Raw genomic sequence first — 26724 nt, forward strand, 5'->3', positions numbered from 1 at the left:
GGGGCGGCAAGTCGAAGGGCAACACCAATGCGGATGGTCTGTGGGTCGAGGCGTGTGCCAAGGCTGGAGTAGGGAAGAGCCAACAGAAAGTCCCCTGCATGAGGAGCTCTCACTGCCAGGAGGCGGGCTCTATCCTTCCCTGACACACACTGAAGCATTGTTGGGCCATCCCAGTGTGACAACTTGTAGTTGCTGGGGGAAGCAGGTCTGGTTTCAGAGCCCGTTAGGCATGCTGGGTTGGTATGGTATGTGAAAGGTAGTGAACCTGACTGTGGTGGCCTGGTGGGGTTTTAGGGGCTGGTGAGGGGCTGGGAGGAGAAAACTGCCCTCCACAGTAGGGATGCCACTTAGGGTTGGGTGGGGGAGGCGCAGGTTGTTGGGTCGGGGGTAGCCCAGGGAGAGGGGTGAGGGGAGTACAATACACATGGACTTGCACACTGTATATTGTTCAGACTGTCTTAAAATACACACAACATTATTTGTTTCCCATGTACATCATGAAATATGTGGGTATGTGCACTGCTGAGCCCCAGTGTGTTCTCTCACCACCTACACACCGCGCCTCTTCTCCCTCCCCTGCGGCATGGGGGAGGCGGCACTGACTGGTCACATTGTTTTTCCATAACATATGTCTCTAATTATTCCATGTATCGACACTTAATCATTTCTAAGTTAACTGGAAGAATGGCGCATGGTTCTGGAGGTAGGTGTTTTTATGAGAGCTTTTCAAGGTTTGTATATACGATAATCTTGGCCGGCACTCACACACAGTGTTGGCCCTATTCTCCCCCACCCTCACTGGCCATCTTCCCTACTATCACCACTCATCAACCTTCACAAACTGAGCAACACTTCCACTATTTACGTTGAAACGGTGCACTGGAATGTCTTCTCGCTGCATTGGAATCTTCCCAGAGCATTCACACTGAGCCCTGTTCAGTCTTGACCTGGTAAGTGTCTTTGATCGGGAGTTACAATTGAAAATCCCGCAGCTAGCCCGCCACACGTCTTGCCATGGTAATGGCATTTATATATATATATATATATATATATATATATATATATATATATATATATATAGATATATATATATATATATATATATATATATATATATATATATAATCAGAAAGTCTTTCAAAAATATTATTCCATTTGCATTCAGACTCTGGGTTTGAAAGCTTCCTTACACCTTTATCTTGTAAAAATTACAGCTGTGATCCCTCTCTCTTACTCTCTTATCTCATAATCCTTCCACACATTTTTTCAAATATTTCTTTATTCACACATTCATCTACCCTGAGTTTTATGTAGCGTGTTAAAGATGACAAGGTAATTACACTTAAGCCTTAGTTATATCGGTGGTTACCACGTTGAGATGCCTCTCATGAATGACAAAGGCACAGATGTTGTCCCTTAACGAGTAACGAACGTACTCTCTTTGTATATTTATGAATAAGGACGGTACCCATGTTGAGGAGATTATCAATGACGAGGGTACTCATATTGAGGTGATTGCTATGATTAACGATGGTACTCATGTCGAAGTGTCTTATGAGTGATTCAGGTACTCACGTTGTGGTGTCTGTTGTAGGTGACAGAGAAGCGGTCGTCGTTGCTGTAGGTCTGACGACCCACGGTGATAAGATGATGATCTCGAAGTCTGATCCACGACACCTGCCAAAAACATGAAATTCTGACTAAGAAATGGAAGGCAACCAAAAGCTGTCAGCCCTGAGTTTTAGAAGTGGTGGGCCAATGAAAATAAAATACATTAAATGTCAATAGCTTTAATTGTGCAAAAGTGAGTTACTGAACTACAGATTAAAGAACGAAGCTAAAATGCTCAGTGTTCGAAACTATTAAGAGTTCTTCCTACCAGGGCGTTGACATACATGACTGCTGAGTTTCAATAACAATTTGATCATTCTAACTGTATCTTTAGCATAGCAATCTGAGAGTAAATGGATAACATTCTCACGAATGTATTTACATCCCCTTCCCCCGGCTTACTTTTTCTTCATACGAATAGCAAATTCCTCCCGGCGTTTTTGAAGAATGTTTATATGTATTAGGGTTTATTAATAAGAGAGATATGATTCAATCATATACGTGCAGGACAAGCCACGGGGGGGGGGAGGTAGGGAAATCTTTCACACTTTCCAGTGCGTCATCAGGAGCTGTGCAATATTGCAAGGGAGCAACCAAAGCAGGGAGAGAGAGGTCTGAGAGTAGCGTAGGTGTCACCGGCCACGTTGGCTTGTCCTGCATAGTTAAGATCGCCCGTCTGCGACTGTTTCAATCATATATGTATTAGAGTGCACCTGTCCATTCATTCCTTTGTGCTTTTGATGGTTCTAATTTTCAGTGTCGGTATATGTAGTGATATATTTACTGATGAAACACTTCGCCTGCGCAGCAGACCTCATCAGTTGAATACAGAGGTGATTACAATACTGGAGACATAAAAAAAACGAGAAGAGGTAGTTTTAAGATGATCAGTCCCTCAGCTTGAAAGAAGATGGTAAGTGTCTTAGCCAGAGGAACTAAGGAACTGACTAATTGTATCAAAGCTGAGGAACTGTTCACCTCAAAACTTTATTTTCACTATTTCTTTCTCCAGTGTTTTAATCCCCTTTGTATTCGACTGATGAAGCCTGCATTGCACACTTCAGTCCTCGGATCGCGGTAAAACACCTACGTCTGCCTGGGACGCTGTGTAGACCAAGGTGACGCCACGAAGATTTCTTGAAGAAATTCGGGAAATTTCGGCCTGGATCCTGCTGATCCTGTCTGAATAATGAAACTTGCAGACACAACTACAGGATAATGCGTATAGAGAGGGATGCTTTTTGCGTGGGGCGATGAAGAGGAGACATGTTCCTGCTTCTTCCTTCCTCTCTCCGGGTGGCACAACTGCTGAGACCACCGTTAAGTCACCATTTATTTGAGCAGGATTTGTGTGTGAATCCCGGCGGGGATTAAAGATAGGGCATCGGAGGCTTCTTACTTTATTTGGGTTCGTGGAACATGGGCAGTGCATTTAAGTGCCCTGGGGCGACCCAGAGAGCCATGCCCACGAAAGAGAGAGGAGTGGAAGCTGTTGACTCTAGGTTGAGTTGGTGGCAAGTGAGATTGAGGCAGGTCTGGGTATGTGTACCTAGAGATCTGCCTTCTGGTGGAAACTTTGGAAACTAGTCATGTAGGCTTACTGTCTACAAGTCCCCGGCTAGTAGCTGTGTTGTTATTGATTTGCTCATGGTTATTTGCTCATGGTTATTTGCTCATGGTTATTTGCTCATAGTTATTTGTTAATGGTTACAATATTATATATACTGCTCGTGGAGGCTAGTACACCAAACGGGGAGGAGGATGAAATCTGCTCTGAAGCACCCACACTATCTTATGTCCTCGGATCACGGTACAACACCTAGCTCTGCTGGGTGCATGATTCAGTGGGTTAGACCATTGTGAATTATCGCTAACCATGAGGCAGGGTAAAACAACACGTGTTCGAATCCTCGGCTAGTCATAGTGTTGTTATTGATTAAATACGATTTGCTCATGGTTACAGTACTATATATACTGTTCGTGGAGGCTAGTACACCAAACGGAGAGGAAGATGAAATTAGCTCTGAAGCACCCACACCATCGTATGTCCTCGGATCACGGTACAACACCTAGCTCTGCAGGGTGCATGATTCTTATAGGACTGTATGCTCCCGTGGGTCAACACGTAGTGAATTTTCGCTCACCGTGAGGCTGGCTAAAACAACACGTGTTCGAATCTTTAGCTAGTCAAAGTGTTGTTATGGAATATATATATATATATATATATATATATATATATATATATATATATATATATATATATATATATATATATATATATATATATATATATGCAATAAGATCACAGTAAACAGGTGATTTCAGAATATGCAAAACAACCACTGTGAAAGAATAGAGAAATTCCAAGCGCTTTCGTGACTACTCACATTATCATTGTTCCTTGATAATGTGAGTAGTCACGAAAGCGCTTGGAATTTCTCTATTCTTTCACAGTGGTTGTTTTGCATATTCTGAAATCACCTGTTTACTGTGATCTTATTGCATATATATATATATATATATATATATATATATATATATATATATATATATATATATATATATATATATATATATATATATATATATATATATATATGTCGTGCCGAATATGTAAAACTGGTCAATTAGCAAGAACTCATTTAAAATTAAGTCCTTTCGAAAATTTTCTCTTATACGTTTAAAGATATATTTTTTTCATTAACGTTAATGAAAAAAAATTTAATTTTGCTCCAAAAGAATCTTAGAAAACTTACCTAACCTTATTATAACAAGAACAATTTATTTTAGCCTAACCCAACTAAATATATTTTAAATACGTTTACAATAATTTAGTACTAAACAAACACAATCAAATATATTTTTTTCGTTAGGTTCAGAATGATTTTGGCGAGATTATTGCATACACAAATTTTCACTTGTCCTATATGGCAAGATGTGAGTTGCTATTTAAGCCAAGATGGCAAGTTCTGCCTATTCGGCACAACATATATATATATATATATATATATATATATATATATATATATATATATATATATATATATATATATATATATATATATATATATATATATATATATATATATATATCACTCTGACTAGCCAAGGATTCGAACGCATATCATTATGGCCTGCCTCATGGTGAGCGAAAATCACATGATGCTCAAACCCAGAGAACCACCAAATCCTACAAGAATCACGCACCCAGGAGAGCTAGGTATTTTACCGTGATCTGAGGACGTAAGGTGGTGTGGGCTCCTCAGAGATAATTTCATTCTACTCCCCGTTTGGTGTACTAGCCTCCATGAGCAGTATATATATTATTGTAACCACGGACGAGTGGTATTTATTCATTAACACTGCGACTAGCCGAGGACTCGAACCCAAGTCGTTTTGGCCCTCCTCATGACATGGGTTTGAGTCCTCGGCTAGTTACAATATTGTTATTGACTAAATACCACTCGTCCGTGGTTACAATAATATATATATACTGCTCTTGGAGGCTAGTACACCAAACGGGGAGCACAATGAAATTAACTCTGAGGCACCCGCACCACAGTATGTTCTTGGATCACGGTAAAACACCTAGCTCTGCTGGGTGCGTGATTCTCGTAGGATTTTGTAGTCCTATGGGTTAGAGCATCATGTGATTTTCGCTCACCACGAGGCGGGCGAAACGACATGAGTTCGAGTCCTCGGCTAGTCACAGAGTTGTTATTGATTAAATACCACTTATCCATGGTTACAGTAATATATATATATATATATATGTATATATATATATATATATATATATATATATATATATATATATATATATATGAAAGTAAAGCATATATATATTCAATGTTTCTGAGAGCTTTACGAATTTGTAGTCCTGAGTTCATAGATGAGGAAATATCCAAAAATTTATGAAATAGGTAATGATTTAAAAAACCCAAGAAATGTAATTGATAAATCTTTTAAAGTTGCTAGAAATACTTTTTACAATCCAAAAAGGGACAACCAGCCTTATTCAACTAAAAATATGTTGGTTCTCCCTTACCATGAAAACTTGGTTGGTATGCCTTCTCTTCTTAAGACTTTTAATATTAAAGTTGTATTCAAAAATCTTGATACAGTAAAAAAACTTTTGATAAAGAATTCCCCCCAAAATGCTGATGGATGTGTCTATAAGATTCCTTGTAAAATTTGCGATAAAGTTTATTACGGTCAAACTGGTAAAAATCTGGAACTAAGATTAAAACAACATAAATATAGCATTAGAACTGGACAAGATTCCAATGCTCTATTTATTCATGTAAGAGATTTTAACCATCCAATTGATTTTCAAAAAGTTGAGAAAGTAGTATCAAGCAAGTCCATGGTCGACAGGAATATAATTGAATCTTGTTTCATAAAAAGCAGTTTTGACAATAATATGAATATTTCCTTTGGTTTATATAAATTAGATCCATTTAAAATTAATAGAATTTGGGAAGAATTTAATAATACACTGGACAAATAATTTTTAAATTTTCTTGGGTAGAATAGTTTGTGGGTGAGTTGTGCAAAGGACCTATCCAAGTTGGGTCGGCGCGCATCACGTGTTTAACCGTTGTGGGATCTGATAGTGAGGTGCTGGCCAGACCCCTTATATAGCTTCCTTGTATGCTTTACTTTCATAGTTCCTTGATAATGTGAGTAGTCACGAAAGCGCTTGGAATTTCTCTATTCTTTCAGAGTGGTTGTTTTGCATATTCTGAAATCACCTGTTTACTGTGATCTTATTGCATATATACATACATATATATATATATTATATACATATATATATATACATATATATATATTATATACATTATATATATATATATATATATATATAAATATATATATTATATATATATATATATATATATATATATTATATATATAATGTCGTGCCGAATAGGCAGAACTTGCGATCTTGGCTTAAATAGCAACACTCATCTTGCCATATAGGACAAGCGAAAATTTGTGTATGCAATAATTTCGCCAAAATCATTCTGAACCTAACGAAAAAAATATATTTCACTGTGTTTGTTTAGTATTAAATTATTGTAAACGTATCTAAAATATATTTAGTTTGATTAGGTTAAATAAATTTTTCTTGTTATAATAAGGTTAGGTAAGTTTTCTAAGATTCCTTTGGTGCAAAATTATAAATTTTTACATTAACATTAATGAAAAAATATATCTTTGAACGTATAAGAGAAAATTTTAGAAATGACTTAATTTTAAATGAGTTCTTGCTAACTGACCAGTTTTACATATTCGGCACGACATATATATATATATATAATATATATATATATATATATATATATATATATATATATATATATATATATATATATATATATATATATATATATATATAATATATATATATATATATATGTGTGTGTGTGTGTGTGTTTTGTGCCGAATAAGTTAAACTTGGGATTTTGGCTTAAATAGCAACTCTCTTCTTGCCAAATAAGGCCAGCGAAAATTTGGATATTCAATAATTTCGCAAAAATCATTAGGAACTTAACGAAAACAAAATATCATTGTTTGTTCCTTTGGTACAATGTTATTAGTTTTTATACTAACATAAATGAAAAAAAATATGAGAGAAAATTTTAGAATGGATTTAATTTTAAAGGAGTTCTTGCTAATGGTCCAATTTTTCCTATTCGGCGCGATGTGTGTGTGTGTGTGTGTGTATGTATGTATATCATAATATATATATATATATATATATATATATATATATATATATATATATATATATATATATATATATATATATATATATATATATATATATATATATATATATAATATGCACACACACAATGGAGGAAATTAAACTGAATGAGTGGATACACAAGGATATGCAGTGTGAAAATGAAAGGGAGAGGTCAGTCTTTGTGTATGGGCTCCAGGGAGCTGAAGGGGAAACATATGAAGCAAGAAAACAACGGGAAAAAAAGCAATTGAAAGCATTATAAAAGCAATAGGAGAAGACGACATGACCCAGCTGGAAAATTTTCGGAGAATAGGGGGGTTTGCAAAAAAAAAAAAAAACCCGGCCAGTGAAAGTGACCTTCAAGGCAGAATCGACTCGGAACAGAATTCTGCAGGAGAAAGCACGATTAAGGGACATGCCGGCATAGAGGAAGGTGTATCTCGATCATGACAGAACACAAGAAGAAAGGCAGAAACTGAGATTGCACAAAGGCGAAAGGAGGAGAGAGAGGGGATGTAGGAGACAGGAGATCCCAGACCCAGGAAGAAGATCAAATACAGCCCCCCCTCACAACTTCCTGTAGAAGCCCCCAAACCAGGTCAACCACAGTGCAACCAAACACTCTAAACCAAAACACCCATGCCATATCTAATGCCCCACACCCACTGCATTACAAACTCCACCCCCACAGCAACCACCCATAATTCCTTATCAGGTCTCCCACTTCCCCAACCCCAATATACCTCCCAGACCACAGACTTAGAAAAGAAGTTGAAGGTGTGGTATACAAATGCAAATGGAATAACAAATAAGTATGAGGAGTGGCATGAAAGAATCAAGGAGACATCCCCAGATATAATAGCACTCACAGAAACAAAACTCACCAGAATATTAACAGATTCAATCTTTCCACCCGGATATCAAATCCTCAGGAAAGACAGAGGGAGGAGAGGGGAAGGAGGAGTTGCACTGCTTATTAAAAACCAGTGGGATTTTGAGAAAATGGAAGAAATGGATGGTACGGGCGAAATGGACTACTTAGTAGGAACAATCCAGTCTGAGTGACATAAGGTGATAATTGCAGCAATGTACAACCCACCACAGAACTGCAGAAGTCCAAGAGAAGAATACGATGAGAGCAACAGAGCAATGGTCGACACACTAGCCGAAAGTGGCCAGGAGAGCACGCATGGGGGGAGCAAAGTTACTAGTTATGGGTGATTTCAATTACAAGAAAATTGACTGGGAAAACCTGGAGCCCCATGGGGGTCCCGAAACATGGAGAGCCAAGATGATGGATGTGGTACTGGAAAACTTCATGCATCAACATGTTAGACACTACCAGAGAGAGAGGAGAGGATGAACCAGCAAGGCTGGACCTTGTATTCACCTTGAGTAGTTCGGACATCGAGGATATCATGTATCAAAGGCCCCTGGGAGCTAGTGATCATGTGGTTCTGTGCTTCGACTACATAGTTGAGCTCCAAGTGGAGAGAGTAGCAGGAATAGGGTGGGAAAAACCAAACTACAAAAGGGGAAACTACTCAGTCATGAGGAACTTCCTGCAAGACATTCAGTGGGAGAGGGAACTGACAGGAAAACCAGTACAAGAAATGATGGACTATGTGGCAACAAAATGCAAGGAGGCAGAGGAGAAGTTTGTTCCCAAGGGAAACAGAAATAATGGGAAGAACAGAACGAGTCCTTGGTTCACCCAAAGGTGTAGGGAGGCAAAAACTAGGTGTACTAGAGAATGGAAAAGGTACAGAACACAGAGAACTCAGGAAAATAAAGAGATTAGCCGAAGAGCCAGATAAGGGAGGCTCAGCGACAATATGAAAATGACATTGCATCGAAAGTCAAGTCTGACCCAAAGCTGTTGTATAGCCACATCAGGAAGAAAACAACAGTCAAGGACCAGGTAATCAGACTGAGGAAGGGTGATGGGGACTTCACAAGAAATGACCGAGAGGTATGTCAGGAGCTCAACACGAGATTTAAAGAAGTATTTACAGTGGAAACCAGTAGGACTCAAGGAAATCAGAACAGGGGGGTAAACCAGCAAGTGCTGGATGAGGTACATATAACCAAGGAGGAGGTGAAGAAACTGCTGTGCGAATTTGACACCTCAAAAGCGGTGGGACCAGACAACATCTCACCGTGGGTTCTTAAAGAGGGAGCAGAGATATTGCGTGTGCCATTAACAATGATCTTCAACACATCAATTGAAACTGAGCAACTCCCTGAGGTATGGAAGATGGCAAATGTAGTCCCAATTTTTAAAAAGGGAGACAGACATGAGGCACTAAACTACAGACCTGTATCACTAACGTGTATAGTATGCAAAGTCATGGAGAAGATCATCAGGAGGAGAGTGGTGGAGCACCTGGAAAGAAACAAGTGTATAATTGACAACCAGCACGGTTTCAGGGAAGGAAAATCCTGTGTCACAAACCTACTGGAGTTTTATGACAAGGTGACAGAAGTAAGACAAAGGGAGGGGTGGATCGACTGCATTTTTTTGGACTGAAAGAAGGCCTTCGACACAGTTCCTCACAAGAGGTTACTGCGAAAGCTAGAGGATCAGGCACACATAACAGGAAAGGCACTGCAATGGATTAGAGAATACCTGACAGGGAGGCAACAACGAGTCATGGTACATGACGAGGTGTCAGAGTGGGCGCCTGTGACAAGCGGGGTTCCACAGGGGTCAGTCCTAGGACCTGTGCTGTTCATGGTATATGTGAATGACATAACGGAAGGGATAGACTCTGAAGTGTCCTTGTTTGCAGATGATAAGTTAATGAGAAGAATCAAATCGGATGAGGATCAGGCAGGACTACAAAGAGACCTGGACAGGCTACAAGCCTGGTCCAGCAACTGGCTCCTTGAGTTTAACCCTGCCAAATGCAAAGTCATGAAGATTGGGGAAGGGCAAAGAAGACCGCAGACACAATGTAGTTTAGATGGCCAAAGTCTGCAAACCTCACTCAAGGAAAAAGAACTGGGGGTGAGTATAACACCTAGCATATCTCCTGAGTCGCTCATCAATCAGATAACTGCTGCTGCATACGGGGGTCTGGCAAACCTACTGATAGCGTTCCGATACCTCAGTAAGGATTCGTTCAAGACTCTGTATACCATTTACGTCAGGCCCATACTGGAGTATGCAGAACCAGTTTGAAATCCACACCTAGTCAAGCAAGTCAAGAAATTAGAGAAAGTGCAAGGGTTTGCAACAAGACTAGTCCAAGAGCTAAGGGGATTGTCCTACGAAGAAAGGTTGAAGGAAATCGGCCTGACGACACTGGAGGCCAGGAGGGTCAGGGGAGACATGATAACGACATATAAAATACTGCGCGGAATAGACAAGGTGGACAAAGATGGGATGTTCCAGAGATGGGACACAGACACAAGAGGTCACAATTGGAAGTTGAAGACTCAGATGAATCAAAGGGATGTTAGGAAGTATTTCTTCAGTCATACAGTAGTGAGGCCGTGGAATAGCCTAGAAAGTGACGTAGTGGAGGCGGAAACCATACATAGTTTTAAGGCGAGGTATGATAAAGCTTATGGGGCAGGGAGCGAGAGGACCTAGTAGCAATCAGCGAAGAGACGAGGCCATGAGCTATGGCTCGACCCCTGCAACCACAAATAGGTGAGTACACACACACACACACACACACACACACACACACACACACACACACACACACACACACACACACACACAGTTGATCCATGAACAACACAGGGGTTAGTGGCACTGATTCCCAGCGCAGTTGAAAATCCGCTTATAATTTTTGACTCCTCAAAAACTTAAATACTAATGGCTATATTGTTGTCCCGAATCCTCACCGGTAACATAAACAGTCAATTAGCACATATTTTGTATTTTATATTTATTATATACCTTAGTCTTACAATAAAGTATTCTAGAGAAAAGAAAATGATATTATGAAAATCATAATTAAGAGAAAATACATTTACAGAACTGCTCTGTATTTATCGATGTCGTAAGTTTACGTCATCTGTTTATAAGATGAGTCGTGTGTCTGTTACTACCTACATCAGTATTGTTTTATATGATACAAAACACTGCAGATGTTATATGTGCTACTGAAACTAGATATCAAAAATTAAAAAAATAATGTAAAATAGAAATTTGTATTTAGTTATGATTTACATATGTTTACATTTCTCTCGACTGCTAATAGAAAATGTACGATGTTTTAAAAATTTATTATTATTATTATTATTATTATTATTATTATTATTATTATTATTATTATTATTATTATTATTATTATTATTACTATTATTATTATTATTATTATTGTATATTATTTTTATTATTATATATTTTATTATTATTTATTATTATATTATTGACCCTTGTGAGTTTATCGCTTAGTAATGATTATAATAATTTTTGATATTTTGTTACATTAATGCACCTTTATCTTTGTTTACTGTGAATGGAATATATATGATCTGTAAATGTTTGTGTGTGTATTTTTGATAAATATCAACTTTTTCAATAGATGTGTATATAATTTATGGTAGCATATATTAAAATAGATCAGTATCTACATATATTATGCATTGATTAAATATCTAACTTTTCATGCTATTTTCGGCCGCAAATCTCGAAAATAATTTCCAATAAATTTATCGAAAAAAAATTCACGTATAAATGGACCAGCGCAGTTCAAACATGTGTTATAGGGTCAATTATGTACATGTATATCTATCTATAAATATATTTATACAGTGGAACCTCGGATGTCGAACTTAATTCGTTCCAGATGTTGATTCAACAACCAAAATGGACGGTAACCAAAGAAAGTTTTCCTTTAATTAAAGAATAATGTAAATAGAATTAATCTGTTCCAGACCCCAAATGACAATATAATAATTTATTATAAATGTATTAACCGCTACATAAAACTGTAAAAATGAATACGAAAAGGAGCTTTAACTTAAATACTGTACTAAATGAAAATTTAATTGACTTTTAACTCATACTGAAAGCAGGATGCGGAGAGGGAGGGGATGTTACTGCTTGGAAGGAGAGTCACCTTCTCTTGATGTCAGGAAACTGTGCTTCTGGTATTGTTTCTCCTCTTTGTCTCTTTTCACCACTAATACCTTGCTCTGGCTTACTGTTCTTTGTCTCACTAAAAACCTGTCCAGTGTGGTTGTTTCAGGTTCTATTTTAACCCTTGTCTTAATTGAGACATTTTGTACATGTTACAGAAATGGATGGCCACTATTTTGTGTGCCCGGTATTTTTCAGCAAAATCCTGCACTTCACGCCATTTAGCACACAATTCCTTGACATGTGCAATGGGCACCTCATCCCTTACCTCCTCTGATTATGACAGCTCCTCTGCTGCAATCTGTTGCTGCTGCTTCTGTGGTGAGTTCAGTTCTATGCTCCTCCACCAACTCCTCCACATCATGTTCAGTCACATCTAGGCCCGAGGTCTTTTCCAGGGACACAATATCCTTTACCGGCTCAGGCTTATTTTCAAAGCCTTGAAAATCCCTGGCTGCCACTAAGTCAGGCCACAATTTCTCCCATGCTGACTGCATGGTCTTGGAACACACATTTCCCCCAGGCTTTGTTTATAAGCCTCAAGCAGGTGAGGATATTAAAATGGTCTTTCTTTGGACGCATGATGGCTTATCTCACAATAAAAAAAACTGCACCATGACGGCAAAATAGCAAAAAAATGCTCATAAGATATACAACAAAATTTGCAACCAGCCGGAATCAGATCCTGTAACACATTCTCCCGCCACAAGAGACAGAGCAACGTTCACATCGCCTTAACCACTTAACGAACGATTCTTCAAAGATCACGCACCCAGCAGAGCTAGGTGATGTTCATGATCCGAGGACACTCGTGGTAGTGGTAAGCTCAGGGCTACTTTCAATCACCTCCCGTTTGAATACCAGCCTCCACAAGCAGGAACATTTAATTTTTCAAGAAGCTAACAGCACTAAGGCATTTCTCGTACCTTCTCGCTAGTGGAGGCAACAAAACTCTGTGTACTAGGCACAAGTGAGCTCACATTGAACTAATTATCTCAAACTTCACCATTCATCTTTGTACCGGTCTCAGGAAGATACCTTTTGGCGAAACATTTCCACAGTAAAGATACCTAAGTATTGCACGAGTATCTCAATCATCAACAAGTGCGCTTACACCTTAAGAATGTTACATTTTCTTGGATTGTCTGCTCCCCTCCTCATCTCTGGCCTAGACCATGCCAACAGAGCCTTCAGTATCGGGGAAACTTGGTAGTACAACTGGGTTAGGTACAAGACCATTATCATGGTTCCACACATGGCTCCACTTCGCAGACAACGAGAAAACAGTTTTAGTACTGCAAGACGGGCAGGATACAGAAACTACGCTGTGGTTGTACCCATCTCACGAACATCACTTCACTGACGATCATTTAACACTAGAATGACTCGAGAATGGAACTAACAACATCGATGAAATAAAGCAACTTGACTAATGAAATTGCTGGCTTCACTCTGTTCTATATTTGTATCTTTCATCACAAAAAAGAAGGCTTTCAAAAGAGGAGAGTTAGGTTGTAAATACAGGTTGTAAATATAGGTAGGCGCTCTTAAAGTAACCCAGTAAACACCTCTGCGTATAAGAGAGAGAGAGGGAAAGCGAGAGAGATTAGTGAAGTGTTGATTGATCAGAGAATTTTAAGACAAGTGAGAGAATAAATTGTTTTTTTTTTTTTTATTTTTTGCTATTATCAGACAAGACGACGAAAATTTTCAGTGCAACGGGAAAGACGGCTATCAGGAAATTTAGTTGTGTGTGTTGAGAAAAATATTTGGTTAAAGGTCTACATGTTTCAGGAATAAAGTATGTATAATTACACAAGCTGAGAGGAAAAAAGGCCAGCCTGACAGACTGCTTATTTTATCAGTGTTTAAACAGCTAAAGAATAAAATAATGAAAGTACATTTTATATAAAATCGACTGTGTTCGATCATTATATTGTGATAGACAGGAATACGGTGGGAATAATGCCAGTGAGGCAGAGTAAATTATAGGAGAAGAAATTAATGAATGGAAATTTAAAGTAATTTAAGACCAACTGCTAAAATTCCGATGAAATATGGTGCGTAATTAAGAACATCGATATATATATATATATATATATATATATATATATATATATATATATATATATATATATATATATATATATATATATATATATATATATATATATATATATATATATATATATATATATATATATATATATATATATATATATATATATATATATATATATATATATATATATATATAAAACACTGCGCTAGCCAAGGATTCGAACCCATGTTGTGCTGGCTTGCCTTAAGGTGAGCGAGAACCACATGACGCTTTAAACCACAGGACCGTCTTATCCGAGGACATTCGGTGTTGTGGGAGCTTCTAAGCTTTTTTCATTCTTCTCCCTGTTTGGTGTACTAGCTGCACGAGCAGCATATATATATTATTGTAACCACGAACAAGTGGTATTGATCAATACCACTCGTTCGTTGCTAAATTATAATGTATATATATATATATATATATATATATATATATATATATATATATATATATATATATATATATATATATATATATATATATATATATATTTTTATATATATTTACAACCCCATCTATAGATGGGGTTGTAAGAGAAGTAAATGCGAGGGTCTTGGCAAGAGGCGTGGAGTTAAAAGATAAAGAATCACACACAAAGGGGGAGTTGTCACAGCTGCTCTTTGCTGATGACACTGTGCTCTTGGGAGATTCTGAAGAGAAGTTGCAGAGACTGGTGGATGAATTTGGTAGGGTGTGCAAAAGAAGAAAATTAAAGGTGAATACAGGAAAGAGTAAGGTTATGAGGATAACAAAGAGATTAGGTGATGAAAGATTGAATATCAGATTGGAGGGAGAGAGTATGGAGGAGGTGAACGTATTCAGATATTTGGGAGTGGACGTGTCAGCGGATGGGTCTATGAAAGATGAGGTGAATCATAGAATTGATGAGGGAAAAAGAGTGAGTGGTGCACTTAGGAGTCTGTGGAGACAAAGAACTTTGTCCTTGGAGGCAAAGAGGGGAATGTATGAGAGTATAGTTTTACCAACGCTCTTATATGGGTGTGAAGCGTGGGTGATGAATGTTGCAGCGAGGAGAAGGCTGGAGGCAGTGGAGATGTCATGTCTGAGGGCAATGTGTGGTGTGAATATAATGCAGAGAATTCGTAGTTTGGAAGTTAGGAGGAGGTGCGGGATTACCAAAACTGTTGTCCAGAGGGCTGAGGAAGGGTTGTTGAGGTGGTTCGGACATGTAGAGAGAATGGAGCAAAACAGAATGACTTCAAGAGTGTATCAGTCTGTAGTGGAAGGAAGGCGGGGTAGGGGTCGGCCTAGGAAGGGTTGGAGGGAGGGGGTAAAGGAGGTTTTGTGTGCGAGGGGCTTGGACTTCCAGCAGGCATGCGTGAGCGTGTTTGATAGGAGTGAATGGAGACAAATGGTTTTTAATACTTGACGTGCTGTTGGAGTGTGAGCAAAGTAACATTTATGAAGGGATTCAGGGAAACCGGCAGGCCGGACTTGAGTCCTGGAGATGGGAAGTACAGTGCCTGCACTCTGAAGGAGGGGTGTTAATGTTGCAGTTTAAAAACTGTAGTGTAAAGCACCCTTCTGGCAAGACAGTGATGGAGTGAATGATGGTGAAAGTTTTTCTTTTTCGGGCCACCCTGCCTTGGTGGGAATCGGCCGGTGTGATAATAAATAAATAAATATATATATATATATATATATATATATATATATATATATATATATATATATATATATATATATATATATATATATATATATTTATATACATATATATATATATATATATTTATATATACATATATATATATATATGCAAAACAACCACTCTGAAAGAATAGAGAAATTCCAAGCGCTTTCGTGACTACTCACATTATCAAGGAACTATGAAAGTAAAGCATCCAAGGAAGCTATATAAGGGGTCCGGCCAGCACCTCACTATCAGATCCCACAACGGTTAAACACATGACGCGCGGCGACCCAACTTGGATAGGTCCCTTGCACAACTCACCCCCAAGCTATTCTACCCAAGAAAGTTTAAAAATTAATATTTGTCCAGTGTATTATTAAATTCTTCCCAAATTCTATTAATTATAAGTGGATCTAATTTATATAAACCAAAGGAAATATTCATATTATTGTCAAAACTGCTTTTTATGAAACAAGATTCAATTATATTCCTGTCGACCATGGACTTGCTTGATACTACTTTCTCAACTTTTTGAAAATCAATTGGATGGTTAAAATCTCTTACATGAATAAATAGAGCATTGGAATCTTGTCCAGTTCTAATGCTATATTTATGTTGTTTTAATCTTAGTTCGAGATTTTTACCAGTTTGACCGTAATAAACTTTATCGCAAATTTTACAAGGAATCTTATAGACACATCCATCAGCATTTTGGGGGGAATTCTTTATCAAAAGTTTTTTCACTGTATCAAGATTTTTGAATACAACTTTAATATTAAAAGTCTTAAGAAGAGAAGGCATATCAACCAAGTTTTCATGGTAAGGGAGAGCCAACATATTTTTAGTTGAATAAGGCTGGTTGTCCCTTTTTGGATTATAAAAAGTGTTTCTAGCAACTTTAAAAGATATATCAATTACATTTCTTGGGTATTTTAAATCATTACCTATTTCATAATTTTGGATATTTCCTCATCTATGAACTCAGGACTACAAATTCGTAAAGCTCTCAAAAACATTGATGACAAAACAGACAGTTTGACTCTATCTTGATGCGAGGAATAATAGTGGACATAGGAACAGTTATTTGTAGGTTTTCTGTAAATTTTAAATTTGAATTCATTATTACCCTTAATAATTAAAACATATATATATATATATATATATATATATATATATATATATATATATATATATATATATATATATATATTATATATATATATATATTATATATATTATATATATATATGACGCGTCATGCATGGGTTCGACTGCTTGGCTAATGCAGTGTTGCTACTGATGTATACCACTTGTTCCGTGGGTACAATAATATAATATACTGCTTATTGAGCTAGTACACAAACAGGGAGTAGAATGAATAATATATATATATAAATATATATATATATATATATATATATATATATATATATATATATATATATATATATATATATATTATTTTTTTTTATTATTATTATCACACTGGCCGATTCCCACCAAGGCAGGGTTGCCAGAAAAAGAAAAACTTTCACCATCATTCACTCAATCACTGTCTTTCCAGAAGGGTGCTTTACACTACAGTTTTTAAACTGCAACATTAACACCCCTCCTTCAGAGTGCAGGCACTGTACTTCCCATCTCCAGGACTCAAGTCCGGCCTGCCGGTTTCTCTGAACCCCTTCATAAATGTTACTTTGCTCACACTCCAACAGCACGTCAAGTATTAAAAACCATTTGTCGCCATTCACTCCTATCAAACACGCTCACGCATGCCTGCTGGAAGTCCAAGCCCCTCGCACACAAAACCTCCTTTACCCCCTTCCTCCAACCTTTCCTAGGCCGACCCCTACCCCGCCTTCCTTCCACTACAGACTGATACACTCTTGAAGTTATTCTGTTTCGCTCCATTCTCTCCACATGTCCGAACCACCTCAACAACCTTTCCTCAGCCCTCAGGACAACAGTTTTGGTAATCCCGCACCTCCTCCTAACCTCCAAAGTACGAATTCTCTGCATTATATTCACACCACACATTGCTCTCAGACATGACATCTCCACTGCCTCCAGCCTTCTCCTCGCTGCAACATTCATCACCCATGCTTCACACGCATATAAAAGTGTTGGTAAAACTATACTCTCATACATTCCCCTCTTTGCCTCCATGGACAAAGTTCTTTGTCTCCACAGACTCCTAAGTGCACCACTCACCCTTTTCCCCTCAACAATTCTATGATTCACCTCATCTTTCATAGACCCATCCGCTGACACGTCCACTCCCAAATATCTGAATACATTCACCTCCTCCATACTCTCTCCCTCCAATCTGATATCCAATCTTTCATCACCTAATCTTTTTGTTATCCTCATAACCTTACTCTTTCCTGTATTCACTTTCAATTTTCTTCTTTTGCACACCCTACCAAATTCATCCACCAATCTCTGCAACTTCTCTTCAGAATCTCCCAAGAGCACAGTGTCATCAGGAAAGACCAACTGTGACAACTCCCACTTTATGTGTGATTCTTTATCTTTTAACTCCACGCGTCATGCCAAGACCCTCGCATTTACTTCTCTTACAACCCCATCTATAAATATATTAAACAACCACGGTGACATCACACATCCTAGTCTAAGGCCTACTTTTACTGGGAAATAATTTCCCTCTTTCCTACATACTCTAACTTGAGCCTCACTATCCTCGTAAAAACTCTTCACTGCTTTCAGTAACCTACCTCCTACACCATACACCTGCAACATCTGCCACATTGCCCCCCTATCCACCCTGTCATACGCCTTTTCAAAATCCATAAATGCCACAAAGACTTTTTTAGCCTTATCTAAATACTGTTCACTTATATGTTTCACTGTAAACACCTGGTCCACACACCTCCTACCTTTCCTAAAGCCTCCTTGTTCATCTGCTATCCTATTCACCGTCTTACTCTTAATTCTTTCAATAATAACTCTACCATACACTTTGCCAGGTATACTCAACAGACTTATCCCCCTATAATTTTTGCACTCTCTTTTATCCTCTTTGCCTTTATGCAAAGGAACTATGCATGCTCTCTGCCAATCCCTAGGTACCTTACCCTCTTCCATACATTTATTAAATAATTGCACCAACCACTCCAAAACTATATCCCCACCTGCTTTTAACATTTCAATCTTTATCCCATCAATCCCGGCTGTCTTACCCCCTTTCATTTTACCTACTGCCTCACGAACTTCCCCCACACTCACAACTGGCTCTTCCTCACTCCTACAAGATGTTGTTCCTCCTTGCCCTATACACGAAATCACAGCTTCCCTATCTTCATCAACATTTAACAATTCCTCAAAATATTCCCTCCATCTTCCCAATACCTCTAACTCTCCATTTAATAACTCTCCTCTCTAGGCTTTCTTAACTTGTTAATCTCACTCCAAAACTTTTTCTTATTTTCAACAAAATTTGTTGATAACATCACACCCACTCTCTCATTTGCTCTCTTTTTACATTGCTTCACCACTTTCTTAACCTCTCTCTTTTTCTCCATATACTCTTCCCTCCTTGCATCACTTCTACTTTGTAAAAACTTCTCATATGCTAACTTTTTCTCCCTTACTACTCTCTTTACATCATCATTCCACCAATCGCTCCTCTTCCCTCCCGCACCCACTTTCCTGTAACCACAAACTTCTGCTGAACACTCCAACACTACATTTTTAAACCTACCCCATACCTCTTCGACCCCATTGCCTATGCTCTCATTAGCCCATCTATCCTCCAATAGCTGTTTATATCTTACCTAACTGCCTCCTCTTTTAGTTTATAAACCTTCACCTCTCTCTTCCCTGATGCTTCTATTCTCCTTGTATCCCATCTACCTTTTACTCTCAGTGTAGCTACAACTAGAAAGTGATCTGATTTATCTGTGGCCCCTCTATAAACATGTACATCCTGAAGTCTACTCAACAGTTTTTTATCTACCAATACATAATCCAACAAACTACTGTCATTTCGCCCTACATCATATCTTGTATACTTATTTATCCTCTTTTTCTTAAAATATGTATTACCTATAACTAAACCCCTTTCTATACAAAGTTCAATCAAAGGGCTCCCATTATCATTTACACCTGGCACCCCAAACTTACCTACCACACCCTCTCTAAAAGTTTCTCCTACTTTAGAATTCAGGTCCCCTACCACAATTACTCTCTCACTTGGTTCAAAGGCTCCTATACATTCACTTACCATCTCCCAAAATCTCTCTCCTCTGCATTCCTCTCTTCTCCAGGTGCATACACGCTTATTATGACCCACTTCTCGCATCCAACCTTTACTTTAATCCACATAATTCTTGAATTTACACATTCATATTCTCTTTTCTCCTTCCATAACTGATCATTCAACATTACTGCTACCCCTTCCATTGCTCTAACTCTCTCAGATACTCCAGATTTAATCCCATTTATTTCCCCCCACCGAAACTCCCCTACCCCCTTCAGCTTTGTTTCGCTTAGGGCCAGGACATCCAACTTCTTTTCATTCATAACATCAGCAATCATTTGTTTCTTGTCATCCGCACTACATCCACGCACATTCAAGCATCCCAGTTTTATAAAGTTTTCCTTCTTCTCTTTTTTAGTAAATGTCTACAGGAGAAGAGGTTACTAGCCCATTGCTCCCGGCATTTTAGTCGCCTCATACTACACGCATGGCTTACGGAGGAATGATTCTCTTCCACTTCTCCATGGACAATAGAAGAAATAAAGAGGAACAAGAGCTATTTAGAAAAAGGAGAAAAACCTAGATGTATGTATATATATATGCATGTGCGTGTCTGTGAAGTGTGACCAAAGTGTAAGTAGGAGTAGCAAGATATCCCTGCTATCTAGTGTGTTTATGAGACAGAAAAAGAAACCAGCAATATGTATATATATATATATATATATATATATATATATATATATATATATATATATATATATATATATATATATATATATATATATATATATACGTCGTGCCGAATATGTAAAACTGGTCAATTAGCAAGAACTCGTTTAAAATTTAGCCCTTTCCGAAATTTTCTCTTATACGTTTAAAAATATATTTTTTTCATTAATGTTAACGTAAAAAAATAATTTTGCACCAAAAGAATCTTAGAAAACTTACCTTATTATAACAAGTGTAATTTATTATAGCCTAACCCAACTAAATATATTTTAGATTTGTTTACAGTAATTTAATACTAAGCAAACACAATGAAATATATTTTTTTCGTTAGGTTCAGAATGATTTTGGCGAAATTATTGCATACACAAATTTTCACTTGTCTTATATGGCAAGATGAGCGTTGCTATTTAAGCCAAGATCGCAAGTTCTGCCTATTCGGCGCGACACACACACACACACACACACACACACACACATATATATATATATATATATATATATATATATATATATATATATATATATATATATATATATATATATATATATATATGCTTGTCCTATATGGCAAGATGAGCGTTGCTATTTAAGCCAAGATCGCAAGTTCTGCCTATTCGGCACACAACATATATATATATATATATATATATATATATATATATATATATTATATATATATATATATATATATATATATATATATATTTATAAGAAAGAGCGCAGTCAGCAGGATTCGAAACTGCTATTGAGGACGGTCAAGATTCCCAGGCAGCGCTCTAGCCCACTCGCCCACACAAATGCCACATAGACTGGGCAGCCTGGTTCACAAGCCATGTTTCTTTCCCAGCCCGGGCACGTCAGTCAGCCTAAAGCATTGATTCAAGCTATTTCAATCACCTCCTGTATGTTCTGACCTCTCTAGCGATTTTTATACCAGTACACGACGCAAAAACAAGCGGGTATATACAGAGAAAGATCGCAGTCAGCAGGAACCGAAACTACTACTGTGGACGGTCAAGATTCCCAGGCAGCGCTCTTGCTCACTCGGCCACACAAATAAATAAATAAATAAATAAATAAATATATAATTATATATATATTTTTTTTTTTTTTTTTTTTTTATTATCACACCGGCCGATTCCCACCAAGGCAGGGTGGCCCGAAAAAGAAAAACTTTCACCATCATTCACTCCATCACTGTCTTGCCAGAAGGGTGCTTTACACTACAGTTTTTAAACTGCAACATTAACACCCCTCCTTCAGAGTGCAGGCACTGTACTTCCCATCTCCAGGACTCAAGTCCGGCCTGCCGGTTTCCCTGAATCCCTTCATAAATGTTACTTTGCTCACACTCCAACAGCACGTCAAGTATTAAAAACCATTTGTCTCCATTCACTCCTATCAAACACGCTCACGCATGCCTGCTGGAAGTCCAAGCCCCTCGCACACAAAACCTCCTTTACCCCCTCCCTCCAACCCTTCCTAGGCCGACCCCTACCCCGCCTTCCTTCCACTACAGACTGATACACTCTTGAAGTCATTCTGTTTCGCTCCATTCTCTCTACATGTCCGAACCACCTCAACAACCCTTCCTCAGCCCTCTGGACAACAGTTTTGGTAATCCCGCACCTCCTCCTAACTTCCAAACTACGAATTCTCTGCATTATATTCACACCACACATTGCCCTCAGACATGACATCTCCACTGCCTCCAGCCTTCTCCTCGCTGCAACATTCATCACCCACGCTTCACACCCATATAAGAGCGTTGGTAAAACTATACTCTCATACATTCCCCTCTTTGCCTCCAAGGACAAAGTTCTTTGTCTCCACAGACTCCTAAGTGCACCACTCACTCTTTTTCCCTCATCAATTCTATGATTCACCTCATCTTTCATAGACCCATCCGCTGACACGTCCACTCCCAAATATCTGAATACGTTCACCTCCTCCATACTCTCTCCCTCCAATCTGATATTCAATCTTTCATCACCTAATCTTTTTGTTATCCTCATAACCTTACTCTTTCCTGTATTCACCTTTAATTTTCTTCTTTTGCACACCCTACCAAATTCATCCACCAATCTCTGCAACTTCTCTTCAGAATCTCCCAAGAGCACAGTGTCATCAGCAAAGAGCAGCTGTGACAACTCCCACTTTGTGTGTGATTCTTTATCTTTTAACTCCACGCCTCTTGCCAAGACCCTCGCATTTACTTCTCTTACAACCCCATCTATAAATATATTAAACAACCACGGTGACATCACACATCCTTGTCTAAGGCCTACTTTTACTGGGAAAAAATTTCCCTCTTTCCTACATACTCTAACTTGAGCCTCACTATCCTCGTAAAAACTCTTCACTGCTTTCAGTAACCTACCTCCTACACCATACACTTGCAACATCTGCCACATTGCCCCCCTATCCACCCTGTCATACGCCTTTTCCAAATCCATAAATGCCACAAAGACCTCTTTAGCCTTATCTAAATACTGTTCACTTATATGTTTCACTGTAAACACCTGGTCCACACACCCCCTACCTTTCCTAAAGCCTCCTTGTTCATCTGCTATCCTATTCTCCGTCTTACTCTTAATTCTTTCAATTATAACTCTACCATACACTTTACCAGGTACACTCAACAGACTTATCCCCCTATAATTTTTGCACTCTCTTTTATCCCCTTTGCCTTTATACAAAGGAACTATGCATGCTCTCTGCCAATCCCTAGGTACCTTACCCTCTTCCATACATTTATTAAATAATTGCACCAACCACTCCAAAACTATATCCCCACCTGCTTTTAACATTTCTATCTTTATCCCATCAATCCCGGCTGCCTTACCCCCTTTCATTTTACCTACTGCCTCACGAACTTCCCCCACACTCACAACTGGCTCTTCCTCACTCCTACAAGATGTTTTTCCTCCTTGCCCTATACACGAAATCACAGCTTCCCTATCTTCATCAACATTTAACAATTCCTCAAAATATTCCTTCCATCTTCCCAATACCTCTAACTCTCCATTTAATAACTCTCCTCTCCTATTTTTAACTGACAAATCCATTTGTTCTCTAGGCTTTCTTAACTTGTTAATCTCACTCCAAAACTTTTTCTTATTTTCAACAAAATTTGTTGATAACATCTCACCCACTCTCTCATTTGCTCTCTTTTTACATTGCTTCACCACTCTCTTAACTTCTCTCTTTTTCTCCATATACTCTTCCCTCCTTGCATCACTTCTACTTTGTAAAAACTTCTCATATGCTAACTTTTTCTCCCTTACTACTCTCTTTACATCATCATTCCACCAATCGCTCCTCTTCCCTCCTGCACCCACTTTCCTGTAACCACAAACTTCTGCTGAACACTCTAACACTACATTTTTAAACCTACCCCATACCTCTTCGACCCCATTGCCTATGCTCTCATTAGCCCATCTATCCTCCAATAGCTGTTTATATCTTACCCTAACTGCCTCCTCTTTTAGTTTATAAACCTTCACCTCTCTCTTCCCTGATGCTTCTATATATATATATATATGTATATATATATTTATTTATGTATATTTATATATTTATATATATATGTATATATATAAGTTTGGGGTGCCAGGTGTAAATGATAATGGGAGCCCTTTGATTGAACTTTGTATAGAAAGGGGTTTAGTTATAGGTAATACATATTTTAAGAAAAAGAGGATAAATAAGTATACACGATATGATGTAGGGCGAAATGACAGTAGTTTGTTGGATTATGTATTGGTAGATAAAAGACTGTTGAGTAGACTTCAGGATGTACATGTTTATCGAGGGGCCACAGATATATCAGATCACTTTCTAGTTGTAGCTACACTGAGAGTAAAAGGTAGATGGGATACAAGGAGAATAGAAGCATCAGGGAAGAGAGAGGTGAAGGTTTATAAACTAAAAGAGGAGGCAGTTAGGGTAAGATATAAACAGCTATTGGAGGATAGATGGGCTAATGAGAGCATAGGCAATGGGGTCGAAGAGGAATGGGGTAGGTTTAAAAATGTAGTGTTAGAGTGTTCAGCAGAAGTTTGTGGTTACAGGAAAGTGGGTGCAGGAGGGAAGAGGAGTGATTGGTGGAATGATGATGTAAAGAGAGTAGTAAGGGAGAAAAAGTTAGCATATGAGAAGTTTTTACAAAGTAGAAGTGATGCAAGGAGGGAAGAGTATATGGAGAAAAAGAGAGAGGTTAAGAGAGTGGTGAAGCAATGTAAAAAGAGAGCAAATGAGAGAGTGGGTGAGCTGTTATCAACAAATTTTGTTGAAAATAAGAAAAAGTTTTGGAGTGAGATTAACAAGTTAAGGAAGCCTAGAGAACAAATGGATTTGTCAGTTAAAAATAGGAGAGGAGAGTTATTAAATGGAGAGTTAGAGGTATTGGGAAGATGGAGGGAATATTTTGAGGAATTGTTAAATGTTGATGAAGATAGGGAAGCTGTGATTTCGTGTATAGGGCAAGGAGGAATAACATCTTGTAGGAGTGAGGAAGAGCCAGTTGTGAGTGTGGGGGAAGTTCGTGAGGCTGTAGGTAAAATGAAAGGGGGTAAGGCAGCCGGGATTGATGGGATAAAGATAGAAATGTTAAAAGCAGGTGGGGATATAGTTTTGGAGTGGTTGGTGCAATTATTTAATAAATGTATGGAAGAGGGTAAGGTACCTAGGGATTGGCAGAGAGCATGCATAGTTCCTTTGTATAAAGGCAAAGGGGATAAAAGAGAGTGCAAAAATTATAGGGGGATAAGTCTGTTGAGTGTACCTGGTAAAGTGTATGGTAGAGTTATAATTGAAAGAATTAAGAGTAAGACGGAGAATAGGATAGCAGATGAACAAGGAGGCTTTAGGAAAGGTAGGGGGTGTGTGGACCAGGTGTTTACAGTGAAACATATAAGTGAACAGTATTTAGATAAGGCTAAAGAGGTCTTTGTGGCATTTATGGATTTGGAAAAGGCGTATGACAGGGTGGATAGGGGGGCAATGTGGCAGATGTTGCAAGTGTATGGTGTAGGAGGTAGGTTACTGAAAGCAGTGAAGAGTTTTTACGAGGATAGTGAGGCTCAAGTTAGAGTATGTAGAAAAGAGGGAAATTTTTTCCCAGTAAAAGTAGGCCTTAGACAAGGATGTGTGATGTCACCGTGGTTGTTTAATATATTTATAGATGGGGTTGTAAGAGAAGTAAATGTGAGGGTCTTGGCAAGAGGCGTGGAGTTAAAAGATAAAGAATCACACACAGGGTGGGAGTTGTCACAGCTGCTCTTTGCTGATGACACTGTGCTCTTGGGAGATTCTGAAGAGAAGCTGCAGAGATTGGTGGATGAATTTGGTAGGGTGTGCAAAAGAAGAAAATTAAAGGTGAATACAGGAAAGAGTAAGGTTATGAGGATAACAAAAAGATTAGGTGATGAAAGATTGAATATCAGATTGGAGGGAGAGAGTATGGAGGAGGTGAACGTATTCAGATATTTGGGAGTGGACGTGTCAGCGGATGGGTCTATGAAAGATGAGGTGAATCATAGAATTG

General features: G+C 38.1%; 1 protein-coding gene across 1 annotated transcript in view; it reads right to left on the reverse strand.

Annotated features, from left to right (window-relative positions):
* Nucleotides 1–1367: 1367 nt before the first annotated feature.
* The window catches only part of LOC138853294 (uncharacterized), a 95625-nt gene continuing 70268 nt past the window's right edge, over nt 1368–26724 (reverse strand). Inside the window, exon 3 of the mRNA XM_070089249.1 lies at nt 1368–1677. Coding sequence (XP_069945350.1) covers nt 1564–1677 — 114 coding nt within the window. The 3' untranslated portion in view covers nt 1368–1563. The remainder of the gene's footprint in view (nt 1678–26724) is intronic.

Source organism: Cherax quadricarinatus, chromosome 27, assembly GCF_038502225.1.
Source record: "Cherax quadricarinatus isolate ZL_2023a chromosome 27, ASM3850222v1, whole genome shotgun sequence".
In the NCBI taxonomy this organism is placed as follows: Eukaryota; Metazoa; Arthropoda; class Malacostraca; order Decapoda; family Parastacidae; genus Cherax; species Cherax quadricarinatus.